At 33.1% G+C, this 13,648-nt stretch overlaps 1 protein-coding gene across 15 annotated transcripts in view; it reads left to right on the top strand.

The window, feature by feature from the left end:
- The window catches only part of MYCBP2 (MYC binding protein 2), a 240,014-nt gene that overhangs the window by 99,312 nt on the left and 127,054 nt on the right, over window positions 1-13,648 (top strand). For all 15 annotated transcript variants that reach the window (XM_074329406.1, XM_074329401.1, XM_074329409.1 and 12 more), the window contains 7 exons: window positions 707-832; window positions 921-1,048; window positions 5,573-5,664; window positions 7,682-7,816; window positions 9,552-9,635; window positions 10,845-10,941; window positions 13,367-13,559. In XM_074329406.1, the coding sequence (XP_074185507.1) occupies window positions 707-832; window positions 921-1,048; window positions 5,573-5,664; window positions 7,682-7,816; window positions 9,552-9,635; window positions 10,845-10,941; window positions 13,367-13,559 (855 nt within the window). The remainder of the gene's footprint in view (window positions 1-706; window positions 833-920; window positions 1,049-5,572; window positions 5,665-7,681; window positions 7,817-9,551; window positions 9,636-10,844; window positions 10,942-13,366; window positions 13,560-13,648) is intronic.

The raw sequence follows: 13,648 nt of genomic DNA, 5'->3' as shown, positions 1-13,648 counted from the left end.
ATTTTAAAATAAATTCTGTAAAATATTTTATGAATTTTATACATATTAATTCTCTCTCTTTTTACATGACAAAGTTTTCCACAGCATGTCAACTTCACTTCTGTTTAATTAATTTGATATATGGCATTTTTTCAGTTTATGTTGCTGGAAACTTTATACTAATTCACATAACTACTTATTTTATTGCTTTTAAAAATTATCCTTAAAAGATTCAATTATGTTTATGTAGAATTTCTGATTATGAAATCGTATTCCTAAGCATAATTACTAGATCATAACTATAATTAGTGCTTCTTTTTTTCACAAATTTTATCTGGTAACCGTTGTAAACATCCAGAACTAGCATTGGTTAAGGTTGTCTTAGGCTATTGTGTCTTCCTCAAATAGTACTTTAAGAATCAAACTAAACTATTCAGAGAGTTTCATAAAAGGAAGAACCTTATAGGGACTCAAAGATTAAGTGATTCCAACTCTTCAGAGACACAGTTTTGTGAAAAATATTGTCATATAGTATATGTTTAAATATGATAAATACCCAGACAGAGGAAAGTGTTTATTGGTTGTATTTGTCCATGAAACGTTTTAAGCTCAGAATACATTTGTGTTGAGGACACTCTGTTTAATTTATCCCTACGGCATCCTGTATCATCAATATTAGGGGAAATTTTAATGTCAAGGAATTGAGTTCTTGTTTGTTTGTGTTTAGGTTGTCTTGATACCTTGGCAACTATGCAGGATTTAAAAATGGGTGTTGCCAGTACAGAGGAAGAGACTCAAGCAGTAATGAAGGTTTATTCCAAAGAAGATTATAGTGTGGTGAACAGGTTTGAAAGTATGTATGCTTATATTTAGGAAAAACTGTCTTCTAACTGAAATGAATATGAATATTTTAAAACATAAATTACCTTTTTTTTTTTAAGGTCATGGAGGGGGCTGGGGTTACTCTGCTCATTCAGTAGAAGCTATACGTTTTAGTGCTGACACTGATATTTTACTTGGTGGTCTTGGTCTGTTTGGAGGTAGAGGAGAATATACTGCTAAAATTAAGGTAAGCAGCTCTGTGACACTCTTGCCCATTTTGTTTGAAAATGTTGGTTTTGACTTAGTTTATTATCTTATTTGCTTTCAAAAAGGACGAGGAAACATTGCTAAAATCTAATAAATGCAATAATACTGTCACTAACTCATTGAAAAATCAAAAGTTAAATAAGAAGGGCGCAAATGAATAGAAAATGATTTTTCAATAATTTTTGACTGAGAAAGGCTTTCAGTTGATCTCAGTCCTTTGTGCTGAACTCCTAGTGGCCTAGGAACAGCAGTATCTTTTTATGTATCTAGTTGCTTATAGCCTAAAAATGTAGGAGGCACACTGTTTTGACGGAGGGACATTTTAATGTAGCTTGTAAAGATTTTAGCATTTTAAATACCAAATACTGTGCAAACAGACATGATCATCCCAGGAGTGAGAGATAGAATGTAGGGAATGGATTCCATTTGGTAGATAAGTTGAAAATAATCAAAAGTCGTAAGTTTACTGTACCGAGTCATCTCAGCAAGGGCCAACAATTATTCTCAGTGAAGGTTATGTTTATCCATTGAAAATTTACTAATAGCTTGAATGTTCTCCTCCTCAAATTATCTGATTTTGCTCTTAAAGTAAAATGGAAAACTATAGTTGGTGCCTTAATTTTAATAGCAGGCTTCATAAAATATCCTCAACTAAATGCTCTCTGTTCAGGAAGTATTTTCTTAGTTCTTTCAATAATATCTAAAAATTACATTAGTATGTTGAATCTCCCTGACAGTTATGGTTTCTGAGGACACTACTCGTAGAGGCTCAACCAGACTGACAGACGTAAAAAATATTTGCTTATTTCTGGTTATAATTAGATTACACGTGCTATAAAAGTTCAGAGAATATGGAAATGAAGAAAGTAAAAAATTAAAGTCCCTGGAGTTATATAGAGAGTAGGGATGGAATAATAAAGGACACCTGTAATGTATATATGTTGTAGTTACGAAAAATAGTAATTTTAGTTTTGGCTCACTTCAGAGCACTTGCTCTGAAATGGGTGTTTTAGGATGTGTTGATTCAAAGTCAAGATAGAGAAGCAGACTCAGTGATTTGTGCAGTTCTGGTTGGCAATATCTAAGCTCGTCAGGAGAGTAATTTTTTTTCCTGCCCCTGAGAGGTTTTGTTTTATAATATTGAACATCATAATGGGCCTTATCTCCAGTAGTTGTGATTGAGAATTATAAAGGCCTTCCTTAGATGTTGTTCTCATATTGGCCCTATTTTTCTTTTTTAAGTCTCAAATCCTGCTTTACTCTTCTCATTCCCTTGAAGGGATTTTATCATTGTATTTAGTTATTCAACAGGTGTCTTTGTTTTTCTTTCTTCAACTCGTTCAGATATGCGTTTTATTTCTAGTAGTAAGCCTCTTCTTTATTTTTTGTTTTGTTTTGTTTTGTTTTCATATTTATGGTTGTTTCTCTCTTTCCTTTGTAGGTTTGTTTTCTTCCGCCCTGGCCACTCAGTGTTGGAATTCTTCTAGGCTGAGCTCTAGGCCTCTGTCTTCGCTCTGTATTTTCTCCTAGGCATTCTCTTTAAGTCCAAAGTTTCAGTGTTCCATTATGCCTAAATTTATATCTCCAGCTCAGACTTTTTCTTTGACCCATTTCCGTGTAAATGTTTTAAAGGCATACCAGTTGTCAGTCTTTATATCACAACTGAGTTCATGCTCTTACCCCAGGACCTGGCTGTCTTCCAGTGATTCCTCCTTTGAATAGTATCGCCCACATATGCTTGTTACATAAGCCAGAGACCTAGGTGTCTTTCTTGACAGGTCCTCCTTTGTCATTTTCTTCTACCTAAAGGGACTCTTTCATCACTACCCTAGGCAAAGCTACTTGTCTTAGACTAGTCACCTAGCTGGTCTCTGTGCATTGTCCTAACTTTCTGTACTTTCTGTCTCTATTCTCTCTCTTTCTGTTCCTTCTTGAACCTACTCTACTCAGGTTTTTGCCCCAACATTCCACTGAAACGGCTGTTGTCAAGGATATCAATGACTTCTTTATTGCTAGCCAATGGCCAAGTCTCAGCCCTCATCCTTCTTAACCATTCAACAGGATTTCATCCAATCGAGCTTTTTTCTCTGGTCACTCTCAAACTTAGAGACCTTCAAAGTCACGTATACAATTATCTACTCTGCATCTCCACTTGGATAGCTAATAAACCTTTCAGATACAGCACATTCAAAACTAGGTTTCTGATGATCTCTCTAAAACTGCTGTTCTCCTGTTCTTCCACAGCCCAGTTCACTGACTTGGAATAGAGTTAACTTCATTCTTCCAATTGCTCAGGCCCCAAATCTTGGAGTCATCCTTGACTTTTCTCTTTCTTTCATACCCCACATCCACTTTAGCAGCAAATATTGTTGGCTGCACTTTGAAAACAAATCCAGGATCTAACCACTTCTAAAAATAGCCGCTAGTGTCAAGTTGGTCCAAACCACAGCCATTCTCACCTGGATTATTATAGTAGATTCCCAGTTTGTATCCTGCTTCTATACTTGCTCCCATCAATCTATTCTCAGTACAGCAGAGTAATTCTCCTGAAATATACACCAGAGTATGCCATGCCTCTGTTCAGATTCCTGCATTGACTTCATATATTAGAATAAAAGCCAAAGGCTTTGCAAGAGCTTTTGTAAAGAACACCATCAGAACTGCCATCACCACTCTGCCCTTGTGTTGTACAAGTTGCTTCACTTGAACTCAGCCACTTTGTCCTGTTCTTGCTCCTCAGACATGCCAGGCGTAGTCAAACCTCAGGACCTTTGCACTTGCTATTGTCTTGATTACAATTCATTTCAGTACCTGCTTGGTTCCGAAGGTTCACTTCCTCCTCATTTTCAGGTCTTAACTCACTGGTGAGCCTATTTAAACTATAAGTCCTCTCCCTTATCACAAACTTACTCCTAATAGCCCTTTGTTGTTGTTTTTTTGTTTTTTTGTCTGCATCATTCACCCTTGCATGCTCAATTCTTAGAACTCTGCTTGCCATACAATATGTGTTCAAAATTATTTGTTGAACATAACCAGGGGAGCCAGCTTAGGGGCAAATCATTAAGGACCTTTATATCATGCTGCAAAAAGGGAAATGAGAAACTACTGAATAACTTTAGCTTAAGAAAGTATTCTCATCACATACTCATTTTAAAACATTAAAAGCAAAAGACTTTCAACTTTGTGGAATATGGGTTAGAGCAAGGGGAGGATGGAGACAGGAAGACATTAGTTGTTATTGAACTATTCCAGCTAGTAATAGTGAATATGGATGAATTGATAAGCTTTGGTTCCAGCAATAGGATATAGTGATGGCAGAGAGAGATGGAAATAACGGTTTTTCCAGATCTTTTATCTGAATGACTAGGTGAGTGATAGTGCCTAATATTAGTCAAAACAGGGCAGGCAGGAGGAGGGAAAGATGAGTCACTTTAAAGCTAGTGAGATTGAGCTGCTCAGGGAATTCAGTGACTGGAGAATAAGTTCTGAGCTGGTGATGGATTTCAAATCATTAGCATGTATGTCTCAAAAATTGAGACATATAGCACAATAATAGTCCAATAAAATTTGATGCCTCCTTCTCTTCCTTCTTAGTATTCTATCTGCCTTTTTTTAATAGTTTGCCCGCTATAATTCTCCAGAGAAATAAGGGTTTCTTTTTATATGTATTAATCCATTTTTTTAAAAAGACCTCATCCTCCTAATTTTTCCTTTATTTTCACTTAGTTTTATAACCTTTTTTTATGTTATCTTCTCTTTTTTTCTTTACCCAGACAGTCTCCTTTTTTTCCCCACACTCTTCATCTCTCCTTTTCCCATGCCACACTATTTTTTTTTAATTAAAGTTTATTTGGGTGACAATTGTTAGTAAAGTTACATAGATTTCAAGTGTACAATTCTGTAATACATCATCTATATACATCACATTGTGTGTTCACTCCCATGCTATTTTGAACTATTTTTTGTTACTTTTTTTTTAAAGTATCCTTCTGTTATTCCTCTTTGTCTCCATAGCTAATATTTTTGTAGGTTTTGTTTTTGCTGGGTATTTTTCAAGTGTTTCACGAGTAATATTTCATTTAATTCTCACAATTACTATGAAATAGGCACTGTTAGTATCCATCTCCTTTTTATGGAAACGGGGGACCCTAGGATCTCACAACTAGTAAGTGTTGAAGCAAGATTCTATCTCATTTAGATAAACGCTTTAGTTGAGTTCTCTCACCTTCTTCCGATGTTTACGTTTGGTACAAAGCTATTTGGAGCACTTGATATAAACAGATGAATATATAAGGAAGGAAAACTGACATTAATATAGACCATAAGACATTGTATATGTTTCTTGATTTAAATATGTTTGTATATTTTACTTAACGTTAAAAAAGCAGGTGCTCTTATTCATTTTTTTTTTCTTATATGGATACACACTAAATCATGAACACAGTATTCAGTAGACTTGAATGACTGAACAGTTGGGCACAATCTGTTTCTCTCCTTTCCCCAGCTGTTTGAGTTGGGTCCTGATGGAGGAGATCATGAAACTGATGGAGATCTACTTGCAGAGACTGATGTGTTGGCTTATGACTGTGCTGCTAGGTAAAGATTTCTTCGTTATTCAGTGTAATTTCTATATACTTAATCTGAAAAATTCATTATAAATCAATAAATATAACTTAAAAAGGAAGTTTTAAATGTGCTGTGACCAGACACTTGATAAATTATATATGTAATGTGTTGCTTGCAACAATGCTGCATTAAAACTAATATCTTTCATATTTGTATTCCACAAGATGAATTGGCTATTTCTACAATGAAGATAAGTGGGAAATACTGTATACATATATTTTGCACCACTTTATTTTCATGCATCACTTAGAAAACACCTAATATGCTTGTGTTTTAGGGATATGATTCAATGATTTACTACCTGTAGCATTATGTATGTATAGTGTCACATAGTCATAGTGGCCATAGTTCAGATCACATGTATACTCTAACACCATGCCTTTGGCATATGCTTGATGATAACACACTTGGGGAAGTGGCCAGCTTTACTGAAACCTCTTAGGAGGTTATCGGAATTAGGATGTTTATTTATGAAGGTGCATTAAGTAAGAAGAGACATAGATTTTATCAGTTCTCTCTGTATAATCCTAAGAATTACCTCATAACTTGTCATAACACAGTTATGACTGTGTTATGACAAGTTAGTGATTTGAATCAGGAAATATGATGATGAGAAAAAGAAATTGAGCTTAATAATAATAATGATAGCACACTGTACTTTTCAATGAGAACTATGTTAAGAAAACCTTGTGTGGTATGCATAAGCTTTTCATTAGTGAAAATGTATTTTTACTGAAAATGGTAGTAAGGTATTAAGTTTGCTTTTAACAGACAACTACTTTTGAGAATGAAATAGTAAACCTAAAGAAAATGTTGACTATTTCTTCACTTTAGGTATTAACCAATATCAGGAGATACTTTTTTAGTAATTTTTTTTATGTTATATACACATGAAGATTAGAGAAGTTTCAGGAAAGTTGATTGACTAATTTTTAACAAAGCCTTAAGATGCCATTGTCATTTAGCATTTATTTTTGAGCATATGATTATGAGTCAGAAATATAATGTATGGTTTCATGTGTAGAGAATCATCTAGATTTTCTTCATTTGCCTATGAACAAAGCCCAGAATCCTAAGGCTAGCATTAAAGGACTTCCAAAATCTTTCTCAGAATTTTTTTTTAACTTTCTACCTAGTACTCTTTGTATGTCTGTTTAATGCTTTAACCTAACTGAACACCTTGCCGTTTTCAGACCCTGCTCTGTACTTTCATAACTTTGCAAATCCATTCATGACATTCTTCCACTTCCTCAAATACCTTTTATTCTTCTCTCTGTCCCTGCTACAACCAATACATCCTTCCCCTCTGTTACCTAGAACTTTGTAACTTGTATATGCCTTATTTATATACATTCCTTTTCTCTTTTCCTAATTCAGTAATTTTTGTGTGTGTGTAGTTACTGTGTGACAGACGCAGTTCCAAACACTTTACCTGAATTGCCTCAATCCTCAGAACCCTATGAGCTAGACATTGTTTTCACCTGCTTTGCAGATGAAGAAACAGTTACAGAGAGGATGTAATAACTTGCCCAAGGTCAGGCAACTAGCAAGTCACAAAGCTGGGCCTCCAACCCAGGCCATCTCACTCAGAGCCATTTTCTTCACGTGCTGCCTCCCAAAAACTTTAGTTACATAAATGAACTTTAAAACTAAAATTCAAAATTTCATTTTCCAACAAAACTAGCATGGATTTTTAACAACAATTAAAAATTTTTTGGTCTTATTTTAATATGAGTGTTTTATAACATTTAAGTACGTTTTATAATTCAGGATGGAGGGGAAAGAAATGCAATGAATGCCATTACCGTAACAGAAGTAACTTATTATTTGTATTCTTGTCTAGACTTTTTAAAATAGAGTGTTTTTAATGTTTGACAAGAATCTTATAATAAATTTCATGTTTTGTTTATAAAGGATTTTTTAAAATAAATGTATGTAACAGGGAAGTGCAAAGGCATTGTCTTTGACCCACTAAATTTTCTCTCAGAGAAAAATATGCAATGATGTTTGATGAACCAGTTCTCTTGCAAGCTGGATGGTGGTACGTAGCATGGGCTCGAGTGTCAGGACCCAGCAGTGACTGTGGATCTCATGGACAAGCTTCTATTACCACAGATGATGGGTAAGCGACTTAACACTTAAACAATCTTTATTAGTGAAATATTGTTGAGAAAGCTCAGAGGTCTTCCAGTAGGATAAAAATCTCGGTAAGGCTAGAGCATAATATGATTGCTACCATGTTTCCCCGAAAATAAGACCTAGCCGGACAATAGCTCTAATGTGTCTTTTGGAGCAAAAATTAATATATTACATTATATTATATTATATTATATTATATTATATTATATTATATTATATTACGTTATATTATATAAGACTCGGTATATTATAGTATGTTATGTTATGTTATGTTATGTTATGTTATGTTATGTTATATTATATTACATTACATTATATTATACCGTGTCTTATGTTAGACCCTGTCTTACATTATAGTAAAATAAGACGGGGTCTTGTATTAATTTTTGCTCCAAAAGACGCATTAGAGCTAATTGTCCAGCTAGGTCTTATTTTCGGGGAAACACTGTAAGAATTAAATCCATAATCTCATGCCAAGGTGAAGTCTAGACAGAAAAGGGAGATACTGAGACGGCAATTCTTTGTTCTTGTCAGATGGTGTTTGTATGCATTTCTGGTTGTTAATTGTTTAAAAGCTTATTACTAAATTAGAAATAATATGGAGGAAAGTGACAAGGATAATTCAGATTTGGGAACAATAAAAAAGAAATATTAATATATATAATACATTCTATAAAATTTGATAATATTTATGAAAACAGTTTATAAATTGCAAAGCTTCAGCGATATGAAATGGTATAGTTTTAGTAACATGTCAGGGGAAATTTACTTTTAAAGTTCATGTATAGAGTGCTTTTCAGTTTATGAAACACTTTCATATATATTATCTCATTTGATGCCTTCAACAACTTTGTGTAGCAGTTGTCAGTGCCATTTTACACTCAGGAATTGAGAGACAAAAGTTGAAATGAGTTGCTTCGAGTCATATGGTTACGTACATTTGGCAGAACCAAATCTAGTCCTGGAGTCTCTTGACTCTAAGACTAAACTTCTTTATACTCTGTACTCTGATTCACATGTATGAAAGGACCACTGTTTATAAGAGAAATTCAATTTATTTTTCATTATTCTTGAGCAGAAATGATTTGAAATGGGCAGAAGTTATATAATAGTATATTTCAAATAGTTTTTTCAACTCATAACAGAGCTGACCAAAAAAAGGACAGACTAATTTATGAAGTGAATTCCATGTTACTGAATGTTCAAGTAGAATGCTGTAGAAAAATTAAGTCTGTTGTATGTATCCTTTTCAATTTACTGCAAGACTGTATGCTGGAACTGTGGAGACTGCTTCCGGCCTGGACTGTGTGATTGCCATATATAGTTCATTCAACCTTGGAATATATTAGCATTTGAAAGCTAAAGCTTATTATAGTGTATCTAGTTGAGTAGATTTTACACTGTAAGTTGAAATATTCTGTTAAAATCTTATTGCTCTGATTAAAGTTGAGCAAGAGGGGCCAAGGAGAGGACAGGACAGCTACTCACCCAGTGGTCCCTGATCAAGTTCAGTGCCTTCATTTTACTGATTAAGCCATTCAGAGCTAGACTAAAATTAGAATAATATCTTTTTACTTGTATTGTTTTCCTTAAAGAGTGAATCTCAGTTCATTAAGATAAGATTTGAAAACGTGATTGTTAAATTACTTATTTCCTTCAGTGAATCCTGAACTATGTTGGTTTTGGTATTATTGTTATTTTTTTCCCCTCTTTTTTAGGGTTGTATTTCAATTTAAGAGTTCAAAGAAATCAAATAATGGCACAGATGTAAATGCTGGTCAGATACCTCAATTATTATACAGGTATTTAGCATATTTATAATTAATTAATGAGGTTTATTCTTTTGCTATAATGAACTAAGAGCACTGTAAAATATATGATATAAAAAGGAATAATTTATTTGAAGCATTCAGGAAGTTATAATATACTAGTATATATATGGCTACATTTATCAAACACATTTAATGTTTTGTGTATTTTTAAACATTTTCTACATCAAGCTTAATTTTAAACTTTACCTCATGATTCAGATTATCTGTATTATGCCAATAACAATATTTTAATGACTTTCAGTGTTAATCGCTCTATTGATATTTTACCAATTTCAGAATGTTATAAACTAATAAAATTTGTCTTAGAGAAACAAAATCAGGGTGCTAGATTGAGATTTTAGATGTAGGCCTGATTGGTTTGCTGCAGTCCTATGTTTCTTGTTCATCTTACCTTGTGATGGAATGAGTTGGAAAAGCCCTCATTGCTGAAAAATTTCCACCTTTAATTGAAATATCAAATAATAACTTGTTTATGTGATAATATATTTTAACCATTATTTAAGAATTTTAATTACTTTATGGTAATTGAGTCACATGGAAGCATATGCTTTATGTGTGTGTCCATCTACTTCTAGGAGATTCCTGCAGTAATTTTTAAAGTATGCAAATAGATATAAACCCTCATTAAAAAATGTTACTCTTACGTTAAGTAGTAAAAATCAAAGGAAATACCTCTAGAATTGATTCTCTGTCTCCTGTATCTTCCTTTCTTGTAATTGCTTTAAGAATCTTAATATAAACTTCACTTTTCCCAAGAAGGGATTTTTGTTTGTTTCTATGCTCTCTATTATAGTTAGTATTTGTAATATATAGCATTATGAACATAACGAGTTGCTTAGACTACTCCTGGGTATGCTTGTTGAATAACTTTTAAATGGAATTTAATAGTAGCATTACTAGAGAACATGCTACATATGTTCTCTAGTAAGAGAAGAGATTCTCTACTACCCAGTCTTAGACAAAGGTGGGATTTAAAAAATGAAATGCTCACATGCTAAAAATTTTGCTTGGTATTGCAAAATGTTTCTAAAAAGTTCCGTGTTGGCATTTTACCTAACAAAAATATTTAAATATATAATTTAATTATTTCACTATTGCAAAATGTTTTGCAAAAATATTTTGAAAAGAAAAATGTTATTGGGCTTTCTAACATAACTTATGTATGTCTGCTACCCTCAGACTTCCAACCAGTGATGGCAGTGCTTCAAAAGGCAAACAGCAAACCAGTGAACCTGTACACATTTTAAAGAGATCTTTTGCAAGAACCGTCTCAGTGGTAAGCCATTTTTTAAAATGTCACCTTTTCTATGCAGTGCTCAGTTTCATTTTCATGTTTAGTGTTCAGCCACTATTCCAAGATGTTATCAAAGCATAGCTTTATGAACTCGATTTGTTTTTGTATTAACATTGACATCCCAGACCAAAGAATTTGCACTTTAAATAATGGGAAAATAGAGATTGTGACAGATTTTAACATGCCTTGCTATTTCTAACATAACTGGTGGATTTTCTAATAAATCATGTAGGAATACATATGCTGAAGGAGTTAGAAAGAGAAGGAAAAGTGAAGGGTGTTGTTGACCAAAAAGTGTTACTTACTTGAATGCTTGAGGAATTAAACAGAGGAGTCGCGTATCTGACTAGGGACTTTATTGAACTACTTGACCATCACTATTCTATGCGTAAGATACATGATACTTGGGGTTACCAATATAGAATGGAAAATCAACAGGATGTAATTGAAATATCATGGTATGTCTGCTCAGGAAGTCTTGCTCTTTCATTTGTTAGTTGAGGATTCTTATGCAGCTTATCTAAATAAAGTACATCATAATGTCATGAATTTTAATTAGATAAGGGATACAAAAATTCTTTTTAAATTGTGAGGCACTATATGAATGTGATTTATTAATGTATTAATAGCCGGCAGCCTGTTGTGTTGGTTAAATGTAAAGGGAAATGCTTTTTTTCTTTTTTATTCATTTTTTAAACCACAGAATTACGTCCCTAGTAGGAGTAGGATAGAGTAGGGATAAAGCTATACTAATAATACATTAAAGTTCTTTTCCCATCACCCTATTATTACTATATATTTACATTTGATGTTTATCTTTCTAGACTACTTTTTATAACATCCACATATTTATCAGTCTGCCTCTACAGTACACTATCCAACCTTCCTGTTTATGTTTGATCATACTTAAAGTTTTGCATCTTCCTTTGTATAAATTTTATAGTATGCACTGTGGATCTATTCCATGTTTGTACATTTGGCTCTGTTTCAATCTTTTCTAATAATTTGCATTGTATATCCTAGAATGGTTGTACAGTAAGTCCTGACTTAATGTTGATAGGTTCTGTGCCTTTAAGCGAAACAACGTATAATGAAACCAGTTTTACATAGGCTGATTGATATTAACAAGCGTAAAGCTCCTACACATCTTGTTGATGTTAAAACGAAATGATGTTGAATAAAACAACGTTATTTGAGGACCCTCTGTATTCTAATTTATTCAACTCTATTCCTATCAAAGGACTGTTTGTTTCTTCTTTTTTACTATTATATTCATACATATGTGTTTTTGATTACTTCTGTATTTATGTGATTATTTTACCTGAAGTAAATTTAAATTTTGATATAATATTATGTCAAACTAGCCTTCCAAAAGAGCTATGGCAGTTTACAGAGAGTGTGCTTTGAATAAGAGACTGTAAGAATTTTGGTTCCTTGGTACCTTGGATCCTTTTTGTATTAATATCAGTTCGGTATCTTTTGATCCAAATAAGTATCTTTCTCTGTTGTGTCTTTTTCAGTGATCTCTTTTTTATATGCTTAATAATATTTTTATATTTTTGTCTAAGTGATTTTGTGGTCATTAGGTCATTTTAGTCTTTATCTCAGAAACTTAGTCAATCATTTCTTTAAAAACTTAAGCTATAAACTATTATTCTTGGTATTGCTACATCAGAGAACTGGAATTTGATGGAGATGAGGGAATAAGTAATTTTCTTTTAGATTCATGTAGTATCTATCATCATGTAGGCATGGTAAAACCTGCAGACCAACTAGAATTACAGGGGATGTTCACCCCCTAAACCCATATTTTAAAAACCCAAATAAGAATGCTTTAGTATTTTTCTAGTCAATTTTTATCTTCTATTAGCTTCTTTATCAAAAGTTTAGTTTGTATTCTAAAATTTATTATGTAGATATAAAATAAGTGCTTTGATATTATTGCTGCTGATGCCTAATACTAAAATACTTTATTATATTAAAAATTATTCAAGTGTTTAAAATAATTTTGGTTTATTTACACAATACTGCTGTGAGAATGTAGAGTTTAACCTTCCTTTCAAGTAAACATGTATTTATAAGTGTGTTTCATTTTCTTTCCTTACTTATATGATAAACTAGATAGATTGGTAGCAGGGAAACTTAAAAATGTATTTTTAAATAGGTAAATATTGAAGAATGCTGTTTTTATAGATGCCTAACTGCTTTACCGTTTTTGTCAAGCTTCAGGATGCTCCTAGTAACACTAATTTGTGAATGAACTAATGAAATGTCGTTATTTGGGTTACCAAAACTCAGTGAAAAATTTCAAGATAAAGTTTTGAGGTGGAATGTCATCTTTCCATTTGATTCAACCTATGGTATCACTTGAATTAATTGTTATCTATTTCTTCATATTCTGGATTAGGAATGTTTTGAGTCATTGTTGAGTATTCTTCACTGGAGCTGGACCACCTTAGTCTTAGGAGTTGAAGAACTTAGAGGACTAAAAGGATTCCAGTTCACAGCTACACTTCTTGATTTGGAGAGACTGCGCTTTGTGGGTACCTGTTGTCTGAGGTTACTACGTGTCTATACCTGTGAAATTTACCCAGTGTCAGGTATGATGCATTTTTTGAATGACTTTTGGGAGAAAATATTTGAGAATTGAGAAGGTTTACATAGGGATAACCAAGAGTTGAAGATCCCC

The sequence above is a fragment of the Rhinolophus sinicus genome, linkage group LG04 (genome assembly GCF_036562045.2).
Source record: "Rhinolophus sinicus isolate RSC01 linkage group LG04, ASM3656204v1, whole genome shotgun sequence".
In the NCBI taxonomy this organism is placed as follows: domain Eukaryota; kingdom Metazoa; phylum Chordata; class Mammalia; order Chiroptera; family Rhinolophidae; genus Rhinolophus; species Rhinolophus sinicus.
The sequence above is the reverse complement of the archived record's forward strand: the minus strand, read 5'-3'. Positions and strand labels throughout refer to the sequence as shown.